At 44.1% G+C, this 21990-nt stretch overlaps 1 protein-coding gene across 4 annotated transcripts in view; it reads right to left on the bottom strand.

Moving 5' to 3' along the window:
- LOC124805363 (putative epidermal cell surface receptor) overlaps nt 1–2308 on the bottom strand; it is a 428974-nt gene extending 426666 nt beyond the window's left edge. For all 4 annotated transcript variants that reach the window (XM_047265922.1, XM_047265913.1, XM_047265930.1 and 1 more), the window contains exon 1: nt 2193–2308. In XM_047265922.1, the coding sequence (XP_047121878.1) occupies nt 2193–2256 (64 nt within the window). In that variant the 5' untranslated portion in view covers nt 2257–2308. The remainder of the gene's footprint in view (nt 1–2192) is intronic.
- Nucleotides 2309–21990: the final 19682 nt, after the last annotated feature.

Genomic DNA, 21990 nt, shown 5'->3' with positions numbered 1-21990 from the left:
GAAGAGCAGGGGTTATGAACATAACCCAAACCGCAATAAATAAATAAATAAATAAATAAAAGAACTCCTAGCTGAGTCGTATATATTTTTATATGTCGTATCTATCAACTTCCAAATTAAATTTTAGACACACTTTTTAGATAAACTAACAGGAAAAGAAGTCTCTGAAATAACAAGTAATCCTAGTCGTTACAAGCTACATGACACTTTTCAACTCCTTGCGTGAGGTCCTGGTTACATGGAGGAACTAGCGGACTGACCGGTAACATTCCACCCAGCGAAAGGCACACACTCGCAGTGACCTTACCTGCCTGCTGGCAACAACACGAACGACACAGTTCCCGAGTATACAGACGGAACCGGCAGTCCAGAGGAACTCAAGTAAGCAAATACCGAAACGGAATGACACTCCATTAAGGCAAAAATAAAAACTCGACTTGCAGAATACAGAGGCAAACGACTGATAGGCAGCCTCCCCTCATTTAGAGCCGTAGTCTGCAGAGCAGTGTTCATAATCATAGCTCTAAGTGAAACATTGTTGAGGGTGAGTACCGGTGAACACTTCGATTTTATATTATTACCTTATGACGTTGTCAACGTTGTGACTCTTTGTTGCTATTACAGTCCTTAAATTTACTGATACGTTTCGCACTACCTCTTCATTTCTTCTTAAAGGTCGCCGCAGCAGCTCCAGCTAAGTTCGGCTTTCTCGATAAGAGAAAGTCAGTCGGGTCTGTACTGGCACTCGAACCGGCCGCAGAACTACAGTAATACTGAAGTCTCGTATCGAGACTGCAAACTAGAAAGAAAATACTGCACTTAACAGCAGGTACTCCGCAGCGGTTAGCCGCATTATATCACTTCGCGTCAGTATAAACAAAAGTAGCTTCATTTGCAATTCCGTGAAAACAAACTAAGGTGATTGTAGTTTTGAGAAAGACTGAGCTAATTCAATCGCTATTTGATAAACATTCACTCAGTTCTGTCCATAAGGAACGCGTGAGAACGCGGTCGTATACATATACGGCAAAGGTACTTGAACACTTGCCTTCAGTCGCACATGTGAGGTTTTCTAATAGCACTTCACGATTCATTTAGGCCCTGTGGGTGCATCTCCGTATGTTATTTGTTTATTGCAATGAAGTTCTTCTGAGTATCTGCGGGCGTCGTTTGTATTAAACAGTGACCGTAGCGGCTACCACGGAATACGCTTCTATTGAACCGAAATGTCAGTAGTTTTATCACATGTGAGGCGGTTATGTATCCATAAGAACTGCACTGAAAAGGACGCCGGCCGCGAAAGACAATGCTTTTACATAATTCAGATTTGCTTATTTACATCGCTTCTTTTCATCTTCAGCGTTAAGACCGTGGAATTGTTCTCTCCTCATAAGAAACAATCAAGTATAAGATTGTAGGACAGGAAAGAGAAGAAAAGGGAACAAAAACTTTCATCAAAAAGCTTACTGGATACGATTTCTTGGGTTCACCAAGTTTCTTCGCCTTTTATGAAATCTTTTCTATTAGGTTTTTCTCAAAATTTCATCGTTTTCCATCTCTTTAGTTTCTTGTGGTCTGCGTGTGCCTTCACGATCCTTCGCTTAAAGTAGCCAGCCTTAGTGCTGACGTGGTCAAGAGAAAAGCAAGCAGCCGAAACAGAAAATAAAATAAAAGAGAGGCTCTAATCTAAGGGACGAAATGCATTGCATAAATCCAATCAAATACACATATCTATGACTGAGCGAAGTTTTTAAATACCGGTATAATCCCTGTGGTTAAACATGGACTCTTCACACTGAAATCTTTTGTCATTTACCACTGTACAGTCTCTGTCACTATAGTTCTCTTATATCTTGTACGACATCGAACAGCCACTACCGCCTTGTTTCAGTGGGCAAACTACGCCGATGTTCACCTTACGGTGGTGTTCGCCTATTCTACCAGTGTAGTCTGGCCTCCTACAAACTACAACTATCGTAATTTCTCTACAGACGATACTGATCTTGGCGCACTGTTGCGATGACAACACCGAAATCAAAATAGTGTGGGGAAGATAGCGCCTTGTGGCAGCAGCATTCGAGTGCCGCCCGCTGAGGAGGTCGGCCACTTTGCTGCATCCCGCTCTCTTCCGGCAACAACGGCTCGGCCTGTCACACACCGTGGCAGACAGCGCGCAGGTGGCTCCAACTCACCGGTGGTGGCGAGGGCGGCGCACCCCAGCAGCAGCTGGAGCAGGAGGGCGGCTGCGCGTGACATGGCGCTCTGGAGCACTCGACGGCTGCGGCTGCTTGTGGCGAGCCTTCCCGCACTGGACTGGCGCCTCGGAGGCTACGGAGGCGGCCGCCGGCTCCTGAGGGCCGCGCCGCACCACGCCGCCGTGCTGCCGCCTTACGGGCCACCGGGGAACTCGGCCACGGCGCTGACTCAACCGCAAGACCGCGCCAGGAATGCCGCAAAGCCGCAAACGGTGACCGCACCCGCGTCTTCCGTGTCAGCTCGCGCATAAAGTGACAGCGCAATTACTGCGGCCGCGATGGATGGCGGATGCTGCGACAGTAATACCTGCGGCACAATGCGTGCTGCGATGTGAGCCTGTAATTGCGTCGTGCTCGAGAGACCTGTGTGTCGCGCGAGTCTCGAGCAAACACATCGCTTTCCGTTGGCAAGCTAATCGCTGTTCCACTTGTGTTCCACGAGTTATACCAAATCAGTTACATCAAACCCAACCAAGTAAGTTCATCGAACGAAATATTCGATATCTCGCTAAGAGAGCGAACTCGTCGCTTTGGAGTGCTAGCGATGGCATATTTTTTGTTGTTATTGTATTTGTGTGGCTTCTTGTTGCCCAGATATTTAGCCATTATACACAGGGCAACACAATTAAAGGAACACGCAACTTTCTCCCAGTCCAACGCAGAAATCTGAAAGTTACCGTTCCTCTGGTGCAAAAGCGTGGCACTCTGCGACGCCGCCGTTGGGCTCGACGATGCTTCAAACAGTTTGGTGTCGACACGTGCGGAAAAAGGCAACAGCTGAATTCATCTGACGTCTAAGGTGGTTTAATGATGTCCTATTTGCACCAAAGTTCACCTCAATTCTGCCCATCGCTATGTGGCGTGTCATGCGATCTGAAGATCGTCACAGCCCCTCTTAGTCACATTTCACCCCTTCTTTTAACGCCTCTGGGATGGACGTAAGAACCGCGACGCCGAGTGGCCGAGGAAAACATTCCAAACACGCCGCTGCTCAGAATCGGCACCAAAAGACCTCAGGGGTTTGCATTCAGAACCTCAATGAAATGGTTCAAATGGCTCTGAGCACTATGCGACTTAACTTCTGAGGTCATCAGTCGCCTAGGGCTTAGAACTAATTAAACCTTACTAACCTAAGGACATCACACACATCCATGCCCGAGGCAGGATTCGAACCTGCGACCGTAGCGGTCGCTCGGCTCCAGACTGTAGCGCCTAGAACCGCACGGCCACTCCGGCCGGCAAACCTCAATGAAACAGTCCCTTTTCCTGGACCGTTGATTCCCACACATCTCGCGGTCGACAACGACGGTTCGCCGTGCCATGAGCAACAGGAAGACGTTTCTGTTGACCTTTGACACTGCCGACGACCTCGGATGGTTCAGTCCCAGTCTAAGGACGTTAGGACACTGTGGGACTGTCTCCCCATTAGACGCGATCTGACCTTTTTGGAGCGCAGGATGACAGCAGTTTTTGCTCTCGTGTACAGGTTGGAACCACTGAGGACCGTTCAAGACCATTCGACGAAATTTGAACGGGATTGGAAGCAGCAAAGCATGCTTATCCTTTCCCTCCCTTTTATTTAGCGCCTTCCTATGGTGGCGTGATCACGTGGGGAGGGATGCAACTTTAGCATATGTGTGACTAGAACGGCAAAATGTCCTAAGACCTCCTCCCCCCCCCCCCCGTTCGGCAAAACCCTCGGTGCCACCCACTCTCCTTTGTTGAGCACCTTAGGTATGTACCTGTGACGAGAGTCATAGGCACCAGCAGGTACGCTGCTGCTGATTCGCCGCTACACTGAGCTCTTGTGCCTGATAGGAGGCCATCCGGAATTGGAGAGTGTCGAAGGAGTTGCCAGTCTGCAGGCGTCTAGGGCTTCGTCACAGGTTCTGTCTGAACATGCACATTTTTAAAATTTTCAGTACATACGGGCGATTACCAACGGGAGTTTTGTACCCTTTGTTGTTGTATTCACGCATGTGTGGGCTATTATCCGTAGCGATCGTTTTGGGGAATCCCTCAGCAGCAAAGAGGCATCAGAGAATTTTGTTAGTCTCAGCAGAAGTGGTGTTTATCATGTGGGATGCGTAAGGGTATCCTGAACTGGAGTTGATCAGGATGAACCACTGGGATCCATGAAACAGCCCTGTGAAATCCAAGTCCCATCGAGCATCTGCATCTGGCCACAAAAAATACTGGTGCAGGGATGCTGCCTGACATGTTTGGCACATGCTGCAGGCTGACATGAGGGACGCAATGTCTTTATCCAATCCATGCCAATAAAGGTATCAGTGGGCCAGTTGTTTGGTGAGGACGATTCCCCAATGGCCATCGTGGAGGAGATCGAGGACACAGTGGTGCAATGCATGCAGTATGACCACCTGGGGAATGTCCAAATCACTATGCAAAGGGATGATGCCACTGCGGAAGAAAGAGACTGTGCCCATGATCCCAAAAATGCTAAACTTCCACATCGACAGCTGTTCGGCTGACCCACAATGATTTGGTGGCAGAGAGCTTGCAGGGTGGTGGCCCGCCGGACCACGTCACCATCCAACAGAAGCGCGTCCAGAGCTGTGTCCATGTTTGGTTCCACATGGAAACAAACAAAGGGGCACGTATCAAACTCATGGTCCACTCCAGCAGGCATCCGGCAAGGAAATCAGCGTTTACATGCCTTTTAGAGGAGCAATAGACAATATCATAGTCGAACGTCGCCAGGAAGAGTGCCCAGCACTAGAGGCGGCGCACTGTCTCCGTGGGCACTGCGGCACCTGGGTGGAACAAAGAAACTAAAGGTTTGTGTTCGGTCTACAGACTGAAATGACGGCCACACACGAAATTGTAGAATTTTGTTAGGGCGAAAACCAGCGCCAAAGCTTCCTTTTCAATTTGACTGTTTGGTTTGAGCATCGGTCAATTTTTTGAATGCGAAGGCCACCAGCCTCTCAACGTCATTTACCACTTGCGAGAGGATGGCACCCAGGCAATAGTATGATGCATCGGTGGCGACGATGGGCAGGGGTCGTATGTGGCCAGACAAGGAGGTCGTGAGAGGGCCGACTTGAGACTTGTGAAAGCCTGGTCACTTACCGTGTCCCAAACCCGACGCACATCCTTGCGCAACGACCCTATCAGAGGCGTCGAAATCTCGGCGGCGTGGGGTGTATAGCGTCGATAATAGTTAATTTGACTGAGGACAGATTGTAGTTGCTTCACTGGGAGGAGGCAGGCTTTTAATCACCTCGACATACTCCTTAGAGGTGTGTAGACTGTGAGCATCATTTGTAAACCCAAGATAACTGACCTTGCACACAAAAAGTCACACTTTTCTTTCCAGCAACGCAAGTTAGCCTCAGAAGAAACCTTGTCCATGATGTCCACTGCAGATGAGCCACCAACAATGACATCGTCTAGATATTTTGCTGCACCAGGCACCTAACTTGTGACTTGTTCCAAATAACGTTGGAAAATGGCGGGGACACTGGCAATGCCAAATAGGAGGTGGTTGTACCAGAAAAGGCCACATGGGGTATTGATAACTAGGATCTGCTGCAATTCCTCATCCAAAGGCAGCTGCAAATAAGCATTGTGCAGATCGATTTTGGCGAAAACAGTTGAGCCCGCAAGACGTGTGAGCAAGACCAATGGAGCAGGATAAGCATTGATGACGGACTGAAAATTTACAGTGACCTTGAAATCGCCACAGATGCGTAAAGCACCATTTGGCTTCTCGACTAACATGATAGGTGTTGCCCAGTGACTGACTGTGCGTGATGGGAGAAAGGATGCCTTCATCTTGTAAGTGGTCGGCAGGAAAGAATGAATGATCAAGTTTGAACACATTTTATTTAACTAAGCCACCTTCTTACTGTGCACTAATTTCCAAATTCAAAAACAACAAGAAATGCAATAATTCTTATGATGGCATAAGCCAGATAAAAGTTACAATACAATGAAAAGAAATAATAACAACCAAAATATTATGCTACAGGATTCCAAAGTGCTGTTACGCCCAACAAGATACAAATTCCTATAGAAGACTACAGCGAGTGTGTTCTGGGCTATAACTGGCAAAGGTATTGGCTGGAGCTGTCCTAGCTGTAGGTACAAACTGCCGGTCTTACTCTACTGGTGATCTTACAACACCGATTATGTAGAGTGCTACACTTAGTCACATTAGTTCCAATTGGTGGATCTCTGTCACATGACTTTTCACAAAGAAGTGCTGTGTTTATGCGGAAGGTCTGTTGATGTTTACATTCATTGGGAATGTTTTGATATGAGCTCTTGAAGAAAGGACGGCAGCCCACATTGCTCCTCTGTTGTGCACGCCCTCTAACTCATAAGGGGCCGTTACAACATTTTATGTCCTTGCTCCATCCGTCATGGGATATTTTGTAGCCAATCCATATTCTGTACTCATTAGACTGTTAAATGCATTCAACAGATCCTCTAATGCTTCTTCACTTTCACTGACGGCGGAAAATGTCATCAGCGAATCTTATCATTGATATCTTTTCACCCTGAATTTTAATCCCACTCTTGAGCCTTTCTTTTATTTCCATCACTGCTTCTTCGATGTGTAGATTGAACAGTCGAGGCGAAAGACTCTATCCAGTCTTACATCCTTTTTTATCCTAGCATTTCATTCTTGGTCTTCCAGTCTTATTGTTCTCTCTTTATTCTTATACATATTGTATATTACCCGTCGTTCCCTATACCTTAATCCTATTTTTATCAGAATTTCAAACACCTTGCACTATTTTATATTGTCAAAAGATTTCCCAGGGCGCAAATCCTATGAATGTGTCGTTATTTTTCTTGAGTCTTTCTTCCATTGTCGACTGCAACGTCAGAACTGCCTCTCTGGTTCCTTTATCTACCCTAAATCAAACTGTTCGTCACCTAACAGATCTTCAGTTTTCCTTTCCATTCTTCTTCATATTATTCTTGTCTGCAACATTGATGCATGCACTGTTAAGCTGATTGTCATTCTCACAATCGTTGGTTTTTGCTGTCTTCAGTCATGAGTCTCACACATTCCGCACACCAATGTGAATAGTCGGTTTTCCTTTTTTTATTTATTTTTTGACGCTTCTCCAATGAGTTTAGGAACTCCGACGATTTCATCAATTGCTTCTGCCTTACTTGATCTTAAATCGTCCAAAATTCTCCTAGGTTCTGATTCTAATAATTCATACCCTATCGGTTCCCTGTTGAGTACTGTTTCTTCTTATATCACGTCATCGAACAAGTCTTCCCCGTCACAGAGACCTTCAATTTGCTCTTTACACCTATCCGCTCTCTCCTCTGAATTTAACACTGGAATTCCCATTACACTCTTAATATTATCACTCTTGCATTTAATTTCACCGAATGTTGTTGTGATTTTCTGTATGCTGAGTATGCTGAGCAAGACCTTCTGACAATCATTTCTTTTTCTATTTCTTCACATTTTTCTTGTAACCATTTCGTGTTAGCTTCCCTGGGCTTCCTATTTATTTGCTTCCTAAGTGACTTGTATTTCTGTATTTTTTTGAACATTATTGTACTTCTTTTTTTCACCGATCAGCTGTTCTTCTGTTACCCATGGTTTCTTCACAGTTATCTGCCTTGTACCTAAGTTTTTATTTCCAACTTCTGTGATCGCCCTTTTTAGAGATGTCCGTTCCTCTTCAGCTGATCTGCCCACTGAGTTATTCACTATCGCAGTATCCATAGCCTTAGAGAACTTCAAGCGTATCTTTTCATTCCTTAGTACTTCTATATTCCACTTCTTTTCTCATTGATTCTTCCTAACTAGTCTCTTAAACTTGAGCTTACTCTTCATCATCACTAAATTGTGATCTGAGTCTATATCTGCTCCTGGGCACGCCTTACAATCTGGAATCTCAGCATAACCATGATAGTAGCCGTTGCAGCATCCCTGAATATGGAAGTTAGTAGGAATATAAAAAAAGGGAGGAAGGTTTATCTGTTTAGCAAGAGTAATAGAAGGCAGATTTCAGACTACCTAACAGATCAAAACGAAAATTTCTGTTCCGTCACTGACAATGTTGGGTGTTTATGGAGAAAGTTCAAGGCAATCGTAAAATGCGTTTTAGACAGGTACGTGCCGAGTAAAACTGTGAGGGACGGGAAAAACCCACCGTGGTACAACAACAAAGTTAGGAAACTACTGCGAAAGCAAAGAGAGCTTCACTCTAAGTTTAAACGCAGTCAAAACCTCTCAGACAAACAGAAGCTAAACGATGTCAAAGTTAGCGTAAGGAGGGCTATGCGTGAAGCGTTCAGTGAATTCGAAAGTAAAATTCTATGTACCGACTTGACAGAAAATCCTAGGAAGTTCTGGTCTTACGTTAAATCAGTAAGTGGCTCGAAACAGCATATCCAGACACTCCGGGATGATGATGGCATTGAAACAAAGGATGACACGCGTAAAGCTGAAATACTAAACACCTTTTTCCAAAGCTGTTTCACAGAAGAAGACCGCACTGCAGTTCCTTCTCTAAATCCTCGCACAAACGAAAAAATGGCTGACATCGAAATAAGTGTCCAAGGAATAGAAAAGCAACTGGAATCACTCAACAGAGGAAAGTCCACTGGACCTGACGGGATACCAATTCGATTCTACACAGAGTACGCGAAAGAACTTGCCCCCTTTCTAACAGCCGTGTACCGCAAGTCTCTAGAGGAACGGAAAGTTCCAAATGAGTGGAAAAGAGCACAGGTAGTCCCAGTCTTCAAGAAGGGTCGTCGAGCAGATGCGCAAAACTATAGACCTATATCTCTGACGTCGATCTGTTGTAGAATTTTAGAACATGTTTTTTGCTCGAGTATCACGTCGGTTTTGGAAACCCAGAATCTACTATGTAGGAATCAACATGGATTCCGGAAACAGCGATCATGTGAGACCCAACTCGCTTTATTTGTTCATGAGACCCAGAAAATATTAGATACAGGCTCCCAGGTAGATGCTATTTTTCTTGACTTCCGGAAGGCGTTCGATACAGTTCCGCACAGTCGCCTGATAAACAAAATAAGAGCCTACGGGATATCAGACCAGCTGTGTGCTGGATTGAAGAGTTCTTAGCAAACAGAACACAGCATGTTGTTATCAATGGAGAGACGTCTACAGACGTTAAAGTAACCTCTGGCGTGCCACAGGGGAGTGTTATGGGACCATTGCTTTTCACAATATATATAAATGACCTAGTAGATAGTGTCGGAAGTCCCATGCGGCTTTTCGCGGATGATGCTGTAGTATACAGAGAAGTTGCAGCATTAGAAAATTGTAGCGAAATGCAGGAAGATCTGCAGCGGATAGGCACTTGGTGCAGGGAGTGGCAACTGACCCTTAACATAGACAAATGTAATGTATTGCGAATACATAGAAAGAAGGATCCTTTATTGTATGATTATATGATAGCGGAACAAACACTGGTAGCAGTTACTTCTGTAAAATATCTGGGAGTATGCGTGCGGAACGATTTGAAGTGGAATGATCATATAAAATTAATTGTTGGTAAGGCGGGTACCAGGTTGAGATTCATTGGGAGAGTGCTTAGAAAATGTAGTCCATCAACAAAGGAGGTGGCTTACAAAACACTCGTTCGACCTATACTTGAGTATTGCTCATCAGTTTGGGATCCGTACCAGATCGGGTTGACGGAGGAGATAGAGAAGATCCAAAGAAGAGCGGCGCGTTTCGTCACAGGGTTATTTGGTAACCGTGAGAGCGTTACGGAGATGTTTAACAAACTCAAGTGGCAGACTCTGCAAGAGAGGCGCTCTGCATCGCGGTGTAGCTTGCTCGCCAGGTTTCGAGAGGGTGCGTTTCTGGATGAGGTATCGAATATATTGCTTCCCCCTACTTATACCTCCCGAGGAGATCACGAATGTAAAATCAGAGAGATTAGAGCGCGCACGGAGGCTTTCAGACAGTCGTTCTTCCCGCGAACCATCAGCGACTGGAACAGGAAAGGGAGGTAATGACAGTGGCACGTAAAGTGCCCTCCGCCACACACCGTTGGGTGGCTTGCGGAGTATAAATGTAGATGTAGATGTAGATATAATCTAACTGGAATCGTCGCGTATCATCTGGCTCTTTCTTCCTATGATTCTTGAACAGAGTATTCGCAATCAAAACAGTCAAAGGTGTAATTTATTGTAGAACTCAGTTAGTCTTTCTCCTCTCTCATCCCTACTACCAAGCTCATATTCTCGCTTAATCCTTTCAGTAACTCCTTCCCCTACTACCGCATTCAAATCCGCCTAAACTATTAGATCTCCCTTTATGTACCAAATTATCCGTTCAGTGTTCTCATGTACTTTCTCTATCTTTTCATCCTCTACGATGTAGACATGTATGCCTAAATTATTGTTCTCGGTGTTGGTTTGCTGTCGAGTATGATAGTTTCCGATACCTGCAGATATCCTAAGGTAAAAGTTTCCTCAACCTGAAGGTTTGTGTGAACACTGCAGTGCTTTACTAGACATGGTTCTATTGGAGCTGCTGTGCTCCTGCCTCCCTCCAACCCTTAAACACAATTACCCAGGGAATTATAGGGACCACTGAGCAATTTGGCGTATCTCATATATACAAAAAATTCCAGAGATCTGAAAATCAGTATGCAACCAAAAAAATAATAATAAAAAATATAAAAAAGACATGCCCATTATTGTGCTGCGCTTGTAGCAACACCTGTCCCCCTTCTCCTCCCTACTGCACCTTCTTTACATCACACTACAGGGTGAGTCACTAACTATTGCCACCAAGAATAACTCCGGAAGTATGACAGTAGCTGAAAAGTTTGTGGGGTCAAATGTTGCATGGATCAACGGGGGGTATAATATGACGTTGGTTTTTTGTTGCTAGGTGGGAGGAAGTATTGAATAGGATTGGGGAGAAGAGAAGTTTGTGGCACAACTTGACCAGAAGAAGGGATCGGTTCGTAGGACATGTTCTGAGGCATCAAGGGATCACCAATTTAGTATTGGAGGGCAGCGTGGAGGGTAAAAATCATAGGGGGAGACCAAGAGATGAATACACTAAACAGATTCAGAAGGATGTAGGTTGCAGTAGGTACTGGGAGATGAAGAAGCTTGCACAGGATAGAGTAGCATGGAGAGCTGCATCAAACCAGTCCCAGGACTGAAGACCACAACAACAACAACAGGTGGGATCCCGTCATAGATATGAAGGTCAACTTTTTTATGGTATTCTATGGTCTGGTACTTAGTTTTTGATAGTCTCTATCGAGGCGAATCCAATGATGTGTATCAGTAAGCTTCCTGAAGGTCAACGAAGGTCACAAAGGTGGCATGAACGTCAATTTACAGAAGGTGTTCGAAGTGATGACATTGGCATCAATGCAGTACTGCAATCTCCTTGTCATGGATTGAGTGGTACTCCTTCTCATTTCGGTACTTATCGAGGCACATGCTTTGACAGTTCTCTCTTGTATGTCGTGCAAATAGTAAATAGTAACCGAATACGGCGTATTCATCTAATGTGCCATTGACATGTAAACACCATTAGACGGTTTCGCAATACAACACTAATAGGAACCGTAAGACTAGTATCGTCGAATCAAGCGGATGTGAATGATGTATTCCTTCGAAGAACAACTCGATATGCTTCTCATTTACGGAGAATGCCAACGAAATTCAGTGAGAACTAGTAACTTATACGCTGAAAGATATCCTCAACGTACTCACTCTACACGTCGTACATTTAAATATGTGTATGATAAATTGAGATCCCCCATCGGAGGTTCGAGTCCTCCCTTGGGCATGGGTGTGTGTGCTGCCGTTAGCGTAAGTTTAAGTTGGGTTAAGTAGTGCGTAAGCTTAGGGACCGATGACCTCAGCAGTTTGGTCCCATAAGGCCTTACCAGAAATTTCCAAATAAATTGAGAACAACTGGATCTTAAACGCATCGGAAACAAATCCGGCAAAGGACAGTTACTAACGAGGAAACGGAATTTGGTACTCTTCCCATTGTGGTTCGAGATCCTTGTGTCAGTTTGCGTCAAATCGCATGGGACCCTGGCTTGATCCAGTGTAGTGTTGCTCGTGTCCTGCATCGTCATAAATATCATCTTTACCATATCAGTATGCACCAAGAATTAACTGGTACGGATCGTATGCATCGCACTGAATTCTACCGATGGGCTCAACTTCAGATTCAGAGGGGTGACACATTTATTAATTTGATTTTATTTACTGACGAGGCTACATTCACGAGTCATGGAAATGTTAATTTGAATAAAAGGCATTATTGAGCAACTGAAAATCCATTTTGGCTGCGGCAAGTTGCACACCAAAAACCGTGGTCGGTGAATGTATGGTGTGGGATTCTGGAGGTCAGAATTATAAGCCCCTATTTCATCGAAGGAAATATACTGGTAGGAAGTACACCACATTCCTGCAAGAAACACTAGGTCTGTTGTTGCAAGAAATACCTTTAGGAACAAGGAACAGAATGTGGTATCAACACGACGGGTGTCCGGCACATTTTTCGCTGATGGCTAGAAATGAGTTGCAGAGACAGTTCTCAAATCGTTGGTTTGGACGCGGAGGAGGTGTGTTGTGGACGGCTCGCTCTCTAAACTCGACGTCTCTGAATTTTTTTCTTGTGGGGATTCTTAAAAGACATTGTATATAAAGACGTTCGAACTACACCTGAAGATGTGCGAGAGAGAATTGTCAGAGCATGTGCTTCGATAAGTGCCGATGTGATAAGGAATACCACTCAATCCATGATAAGAAGATTGCAGCACTTGATTTATACCAATGATCATCATATCGAACACCTTCTGTAAATGGACGTTTATGCCACCTTTGTGACCTTCGTTGATCTTCAGAGACCTTACTGTTACACATCATTGGATTCGTCTCGATAGCTGCTATGAGAAAATAAGTGCCAAACTATAGCATCCCATTTAAAAAAACAAAGTTGACCTTCATATCTCTGAAGCGACCCCACCTAGCAACAAAAAACCAACGTCATATTATGGCCCCCGTTGTCCCACGCAACTTTTGTCCCACAAACTTTTCAGCTCCTATCATACTTTCGGAGTTATTCTTGGTCGCAGTAGTTAGTGACTCACCCTGTATAAACGGCTTCTTCATACGTTACGATGCTCTAAATTATACAGTCTGTAAGACATATGTAACGCACATCACATATCTGGCCATAGCTATTACTAGAACTGAAGGAGAATTGTCTGACCTTGCTTTGTTGTCTAATTCATAAAGGCGCACCCGAACGACTGTACAGTATGATTTGTCTCAACCAGCACCATAACGTCAAGAAAATGGTAAAATCCCAGTCTCTTCGGTAAACTCCAGGTTATATATTCCAACAATGCAATGGCAAAATATAGGATGCGTCCCTTCCACAGAAGAGACGGAAATAATTCTTTTGGGTGTCCATTTACAGGGAAGGGCGTCAATTTACACGTGTGTTCTATAGTGGCGCAGCAACTGGCTGGTATGTTTCTCTCGACCGACGATCCCAATTAACTGTACAATGTACTGAAGCGACCTATTAGCTCATTGCCTAATATTTTCCCCCAAAGTCGCTATACTTACTATGTAAGTTTGCGAAAATCAGCGTACTTTGTTTTACACTCATTTCTCAAAATTATGTGATTTATTTGAGAGGAATTCTTTAAAAATATATCCTTACTGTTTACTGAAGTGATGAGAGTGAAGATAATACTGTTTTACAAGTTTTTATTGGTGTGGTAAGCCCGATCAAATACAGGTATGTGCAACGCCACTAGACATTTCTCACACTTATACCGCGTATCACTGTTATTCTTCCTTGCTTTGCATACTACATGATTTCTTGGAGGTGTGTTCTTGATGGGATTAGGGGAATAAACTTAATAAAACCTGAAAACGATTGCTTATAACTTGCAAAATATTAAAGAAATTGAGTGTGTGCTATACACCACCAAATGGGTCGATTTCTCAGCCTTCCAGTTTTATATAACCCGTCGTGCCATCTATTAACAGAGAAGAAGAAACACTAAGAAGAAGCTGTAGCTGCTCGACCCGTCTCACAGCTGGCAGTGGACTTGAAACCTGCGACCGGCTCTGTGCCAGCTGCATTAGAAAATGTGTTAAGCAACACCGCAGTACTTCCAACACCTCCTCTCATTCTTTTCCGGTGTTGGTCAGCATTGTGGAAGAAACGAGGTTCCACTTGTAGATCTAGTGTTCTTGTAACACACCAGAAAAGACGATAGGATTTCTGTGCCACGTTTTGTAATTACAAACCTCGCAGTTGGCTATGATCTCGAGTGCTGTGGTGTGGTCCTCTGTTAACATGGTAAATATTTGTAGATAAGTTGACAACGTAGTTCCACGTGGAATACATAACCCGCTACGAAAATAAGTTAGTGCTGCTAGCAACTTGGAAACAGTCAATATAGTTGTCTAGTTGCAAATAAAAATGAAAAAACGCAACTTTTCACATAACTTATCCGTTTATTTATTTTTACATAATCAGCTATCATTAAAGGATATAGGTTACCACAGATACTATGGTAATCACCAGTTTCCGTACATCAGTGGCGGAATGAATTCCGTCAAGACGCATTAACGCGGCTGGAAATTGATGCAATTAACGTAATTTTTAGCATGTGTGAGCCTGTCCGCCCCTTGTGGAAGATATGCTCACTAGCAGCAGGCTGCCTGTTGTACTGAAGACGTTTCGGAACAGCATACGGCTGGTTCCAGGGAAACACCAAAGACTGCTACATTCACTGCGGTGCACAAAATGGTGCGCGCATGAAGACCAGCGAGTAGTTCTTAGTTGGCCAGCGTGTTGTGGAGATGCGAGATATTATCCTATGGGGAGAGTCTTTTTTATAACTATGTGCGGCGAAAGTCAGTTCAGGGGAGTAAATATTGCCAGAATAACGCGTTAATGAACTGCCTCAATCAACTATGAGTGAGTCTAATAGACTGCCAGTACTGCGACTGCTTCCATCGACCAAATGCACCTGCGTCTCTTGAAGTTTGTGTGCTGAAATTAAACAGTTCCTAATGCTTCTCCATAAAATTATTTTCCTGCACTCCTGCATTGCTCTTCCGTTTGTCACACTTCCGTCGAACAGCCACTATAAGATATCACATCCCACATCAGCGTAGTAGTGAGACAGCTCATTACCAGACTCCGAAAGTGGGAGACTACGTTGCGAACAAAAAGAATAATTCTTCGTTTCACTGCCAAAGTTCTAATTTTGGTATTCGCTTTTTAATATCGACTTTGACATTAGTAGTACGTCACTGTGAGTAAAGTGTTGGTTGAGACAGGACCAGTTTTAGTGCGGCAAGCAATGGCAATAGCACACTACAGACAAACTGCCGGTCCCAAATTCACGAAGGATGACTGAAAACTTGAAATTTTATGTAAAATAAAGAATAACAGGAACTTTCAAAATACTGTGCAGGAAACGTCTAAACCATGCTGGGTAAAGATTCGCGAAAACCTTTATAAATGTGAAAAGTACGAGGCTAGATTATTATAGCAGAACGTGTGTCTTTATATAAAAGACTATAAATAAATTGGTCATACTTTCTCGGGAAATACAATCAAATTAAGTCTGAACCGAACATATGACGAGAAACTATAAGACTAAAAATTAATTTTAAGGAAAGAACGAATAAAGAAACTGAAGATAAACGGTTTCTGTCGTTGAAAATGACCGTAAAGGAACCGAGATTACACACAGTAAATTTGCAATGTGTGCAGTTACCATCAGTGTGACTGTATTCATTGCATGCCTCAGAATAAAATTATTTTCTTTGTAGTCTCCGTCAAGATAAAGGATATAACCTCAGTTATTCAATTTCGGCAAAAAGAAATAGCTTTTTTTGTACTGCTATCATTGGAAAACTTCAGTTGCAGAGAAGACAGTGTTTACACAAACGTGTCTATGGGACTTGTTCCGCAGTACTGTACTATAAGGTAAAGTCTATACCGAATTTGGTGATACGGAATGTTGAACATGTGTAGACAGTTATCTGTCAGCTTCGTTAAGCTAGAAACTTATAGCAAAAAATACTAACCTTCAAACTGTCGTTTGGGAAAATATAATAAATGGATTACTAATGAAATACTAAAAACCAGTTATTCACAATTGACACAGATACATGTAAGTAGTCGTTACTCTGGAGTTCTCTTTAAGAATGAAACAGAAAGAATGTTTCACAGTTTTGCTGCAGTAAGGTTGCGCTGATATTAAAATAGTCATTTAACATGTTTTATATTTCAGCTGTATTTCATGTACATATGTCTCTGCCAGGCTACACAGGAGGGCAGAGTGTGATGAAGAAAGCGGTGTTTTGATGTACTCACAACATTCTGCGAAAATATTTCAGTTTTTAAGAATGTTTGCATGCAAATTATATATATCGGGCAAGTATGCTTAGCTGTACTTGCATGATGTCTTTCAACATTTCTGATAATTGAACACTGTCGCACTAGCGTCCCTATCACTCAGAGGCGAATTACGCAAGCGAAAGCTTCAAGCGAAAACAATGTGTAGAATTTCCACTGCACCACTTCCAGTGCAAGACTTTCCAATCTTCCACTGTCATAATTTGTTGAGTGTGAGGTACTGACTTTTCCGGTTATTTGCATAGATTAGTAATGATTTTTCTTATAAAGCAAAACAACTGGGTTTGGCCGCGGATGAAACGGGTGGTAGTTTGCCATTCTTTAGTAGGTTGTTCAGAATCTCAGTTCGTCAGTGAATTGCTAACAAAACACTTGTCGTATTGGCCAAAACAGTGCTTAACTTCTCTCCCCATTAAACTGAAGTTTTATCATTATGAAGAAATATCTAATTACTTGGATGGAAACTTTTGGGCGAGATAAGTCGCTTCCCCAGTATTTTAACAAATGTTCAAATGTGTGTGAAATCTTATGGGACTTACCTGCTAAGGTCATCAGTGCCTAAGCTTACACACTACGTAACCTAAATTATCTCAAGGACAAACACACACACCCATGCTCGAGGGAGGACTCGAACCTCCGCCGGGACCAGCCGCACAATCCATGACTGCAGCGCCCAAGACCGCTCGGCTAATCCCGCGCGGCAGTATTTTAACACAAATGTCTCCCACATTTTCAGGTATAAATTTAATTCCTACTTTGAATTCTCAAGTCTATAAAACAAAATGATCAGACAGTTACAGTCCATAATCATACTCTGTCTGCCTCTCGATGTCGAAGTCAGAACATTTAATAAAATTTCTGTGGGTCTGCAGGATTCCGAATTCCGGCGATCGTCGACTCCGAAAATTCTTAAAATAGTCAAAGGCACACTCGTACGCCGTAGGGAAGTCGTCTTAGGTACTACGGCGTACTCACTCTGCAGCATGGGAATCAGTGTCCAAATTGTACACTCCTGGAAATGGAAAAAAGAACACATTGACACCGGTGTGTCAGACCCACCATACTTGCTCCGGACACTGCGAGAGGGCTGTACAAGCAATGATCACACGCACGGCACAGCGGACACACCAGGAACCGCGGTGTTGGCCGTCGAATGGCGCTAGCTGCGCAGCATTTGTGCACCGCCGCCGTCAGTGTCAGCCAGTTTGCCGTGGCATACGGAGCTCCATCGCAGTCTTTAACACTGGTAGCATGCCGCGACAGCGTGGACGTGAACCGTATGTGCAGTTGACGGACTTTGAGCGAGGGCGTATAGTGGGCATGCGGGAGGCCGGGTGGACGTACCGCCGAATTGCTCAACACGTGGTGCGTGAGGTCTCCACAGTACATCGATGTTGTCGCCAGTGGTCGGCGGAAGGTGCACGTGCCCGTCGACCTGGGACCGGACCGCAGCGACGCACGGATGCACGCCAAGACCGTAGGATCCTACGCAGTGCCGTAGGGGACCGCACCGCCACTTCCCAGCAAATTAGGGACACTGTTGCTCCTGGGGTATCGGCGAGGACCATTCGCAACCGTCTCCATGAAGCTGGGCTACGGTCCCGCACACCGTTAGGCCGTCTTCCGCTCACGCCCCAACATCGTGCAGCCCGCCTCCAGTGGTGTCGCGACAGGCGTGAATGGAGGGACGAATGGAGACGTGTCATCTTCAGCGATGAGAGTCGCTTCTGCCTTGGTGCCAATGATGGTCATATGCGTGTTTGGCGCCGTGCAGGTGAGCGCCACAATCAGGACTGCATACGACCGAGGCACACAGGGCCAACACCCGGCATCATGGTGTGGGGAGCGATCTCCTGCACTGGCCGTACACCACTGGTGATCGTCGAGGGGACACTGAATAGTGCACGGTACATCCAAACCGTCATCGAACCCATCGTTCTACCATTCCTAGACCGGCAAGGGAACTTGCTGTTCCAACAGGACAATGCACGCCCGCATGTATGCCGTGCCACCCAACGTGCTGTAGAAGGTGTAAGTCAACTACCCTGGCCAGCAAGATCTCCGGATCTGTCCCCCATTGTGCATGTTTGGGACTGGATGAAGCGTCGTCTCACGCGCTCTGCACGTCCAGCACTAACGCTGGTCCAACTGAGGCGCCAGGTGGAAATGGCATGGCAAGCCGTTCCACAGGACTACATCCAGCATCTCTACTATCGTCTCCATGGGAGAATAGCAGCCTGCATTGCTGCGAAAGGTGGATATACACTGTACTAGTGCCGACATTGTGCATGCTCTGTTGCCTGTGTCTATGTGCCTGTGGTTCTGTCAGTGTGATCATGTGATGTATCTGACCCCAGGAATGTGTCAATAAAGTTTCCCCTTCCTGGGACAATGAATTCACGGTGTTCTTATTTCAATTTCCAGGAGTGTATATTAATTTCGATAAAAGTCCTAAAATTTATCTCTCAGAATAGAGCTTAAACGACCGTGGTGCAGGGTTTCTGATTTCCTAGGATACAAAGTTCTCTACGGGTTACGACACACCAACTAATGTTCCGAGTCACAGACAGGGGAGAAGTTAAAATAACCAAAGAATTCAACGTACCTTTTCCCTTTATGAAATTATATTTTCCATAAATCCCAAGATGCTACTCCAGGCGGGTGTAAAATGAATATGCACAACGGAAAATACTGAACGCGAAACTGAAGATTTGGCCCTGTCTGACTACCCCATGAAGTAGATCTTAGGATCTCTTAATGGTGATATTATCTCCTCCTTCTTGCTCTTTAACGTATAAATTACAACATAAACATACATGAATGATTAAGGGAATTAGTAATTACAAAATGATAAAGGGTGTTTCTGATTATACATCTATTGTAGATTAAAACCCCTTTATATACTAAGAACGTTTATATGTCAATATCCAATGGACATACAGAGATACAAATGAATTTCCTAAAATGATTGATCAATTGTACAAATCTGCTGTTTTTTATGGTTACGCTATCTAATATAAATAACGCGAGATGACTGACATCATCTACATACCAAACACTAGAAGACACTACTTTCAAAGATGATCTACAGTGGTGTGTAACCTCAGTGGAAATAAAATTTAGGTGCTCACAGCTGTCTAGCTTTATAGCCCTAATAAGTTGTCTAGCTTTATAGCCCTAATAAGCCGAACCAATTAGCAATATCACCATATGTACTGCGTCCGGTGCATTGGAGTGATGGTTCTCGTACACGTCTGCGTTGACGGAAGAACTCCAGCCACAAAACGTAAAAGAAAATCTCATTCAAACTCTAGGATGGCGGAAGGCGATCCTCTAATATAATCTAATACTGTCTTCTCCTCTCTGTGTTCTACAGACGGGAAACGCAAACTCCCAGCCACAAGGACGGAGTTCAGGTAACGTCTCAACGTGAGTATAGGCAGAAGGAGTGCTCTCAGTCACTGAACGCTGCATACTCGAGGCACAGTCCAGAATCGTATAAGTTCGCAATAGTGCAGTGCCTAACCGTTCTAACTATAAAATCTCCTGAGAGCAAAGACAGTAAGTCCGTCTGTAGCAACAAAGCTGATACTGAGCGACCGTCAGACACAAGCGCTCAAAACAGAAGACTTCTCTCTCTACATCGCTGGCTTCCCAGCAAAGCTCGGCTCCCCTCCCTCGTAACTGCAGAAGGCGAATCATATTCTCGAAATCACGGAATATTCTCCATCTCTACAGATATTCCAACCGTCAACCAACTATATTTTAGTCTTTTGTCATCCAGTGCGGAAAGTTTGTCAGGAAATACCTATCTTCGTCAGTTAGGAATACATACAATGGTACACCTCTCAGAGTAAAAATCCTCGGAAATAACCCAGCGTGCGTGATTTCCGAGGTAACACTTCCTCCTTCCTCTCTTCTGTATCCAAGATTTTCAGAGTTTAAGAAGTATTATCTGGGTATCCTTCCAGTCCCCTCTTTTCGGGATACATCATCCTCTTGTATGAGATGAAATGTTATCATAATTAATCAAATTACATTGTGTATGCAGAATGGCAGCTTACAACAATGCCACTAATTATAGTTCCACTGCAATTCTACTCTCCGTAATTGTTAAATCAGAAGTAAGTAAGTCCATAGCACACAAAATGTTCCACATTCTATCCACAGCAATGAAATGAAATGATCGTACGGCTTTGTTGGCCGAGACCCCATGCGGGGTGTTCGGCCGCCGAAATTGCAAGTCCTTTTCAGCTGACGCCACTTCGACGATTTGCGAGTCAATGAGATTTTATATCACAAGTCAGAGAGAATCTCTCTCTTTTTCACAGTCCTAATGAGTCTTTGATCCACGTAGATCACCTGCGGAGTTACGCATAATCATTCGCGCTAGATCAGAAAAAGGGACAGAAAAAGGGTGCTACTACAAGTGTATGGGTGTTTGAAAATAATGAAAGATAGGAGTAACAGAATAAGTGGTACAAGTATATAAAGCAGTCTTAGCTTTGTTTGGGAATTTTCATCAGGTCGTAGAAATAATGGAAAATCTCATGCAACCTACACCTACAAAAACATTCATTACATCCCTTAGATCAATTTCCGAAATTTTGGGTTTTCAGTGACGAATCTATCAAAATTATGTGTAAGTAGGCTGTTTATGTTTTCTTTATGTAAGTAGGCTGTTTAGGTTCTTATATTGGTAACGCCGCCGCCACGTAGCGCTCTCTGTATGAAAATGAAATCACTGGCTGTGCTGTGTGCAGTCTGTGGCTAGTTTGCATTGTTGTCTGCCATTGTAGAGGGGCAGCTGGATGTTAACAGCGCGTAGCGTTGCGCAGTTGGAGGTGAGCCGCCAGCAGTGGTGGATGTGGGGAGAGAGATGGCGGAGTTTTGAAATTTGTCATGAACTGCTATATTTATATATGATGATATCAAGGTAAATACATTGTTTGTTCTCTACTAATATCTTTCATTTGCTAACTATCCCTATCAGTAGTTAGTGCCTTCCATAGTTTGAATCTTTTATTTAGCTGGCAGTAGTGGCGCTCGCTGTATTGCAGTAGCCTGAGCAGCGAAGATTTTTGTGAGGTAAGTGATTTGTGAAAGGTATAGTTTAATGTTAGTCAGGGCCATTCTTTTGCAGGGATCTTTGATAGTCAGATTGCGTTGCACTAAAAATATTTTATGTCAGTTTAAGCACAGTCATGTATAATTGTTCAAAGGGGAAGTTTCATATGGCGACCCTGCCAGGATTCGAACCTGGAATCTTCTGATTTACAATAAGTTGTTGTGGTGCACCACTTTAATTACATA

The sequence above is a fragment of the Schistocerca piceifrons genome, chromosome 1 (assembly GCF_021461385.2).
Source record: "Schistocerca piceifrons isolate TAMUIC-IGC-003096 chromosome 1, iqSchPice1.1, whole genome shotgun sequence".
In the NCBI taxonomy this organism is placed as follows: Eukaryota; Metazoa; Arthropoda; class Insecta; order Orthoptera; family Acrididae; genus Schistocerca; species Schistocerca piceifrons.
This window is presented reverse-complemented; position numbering and strand designations above follow the sequence as displayed.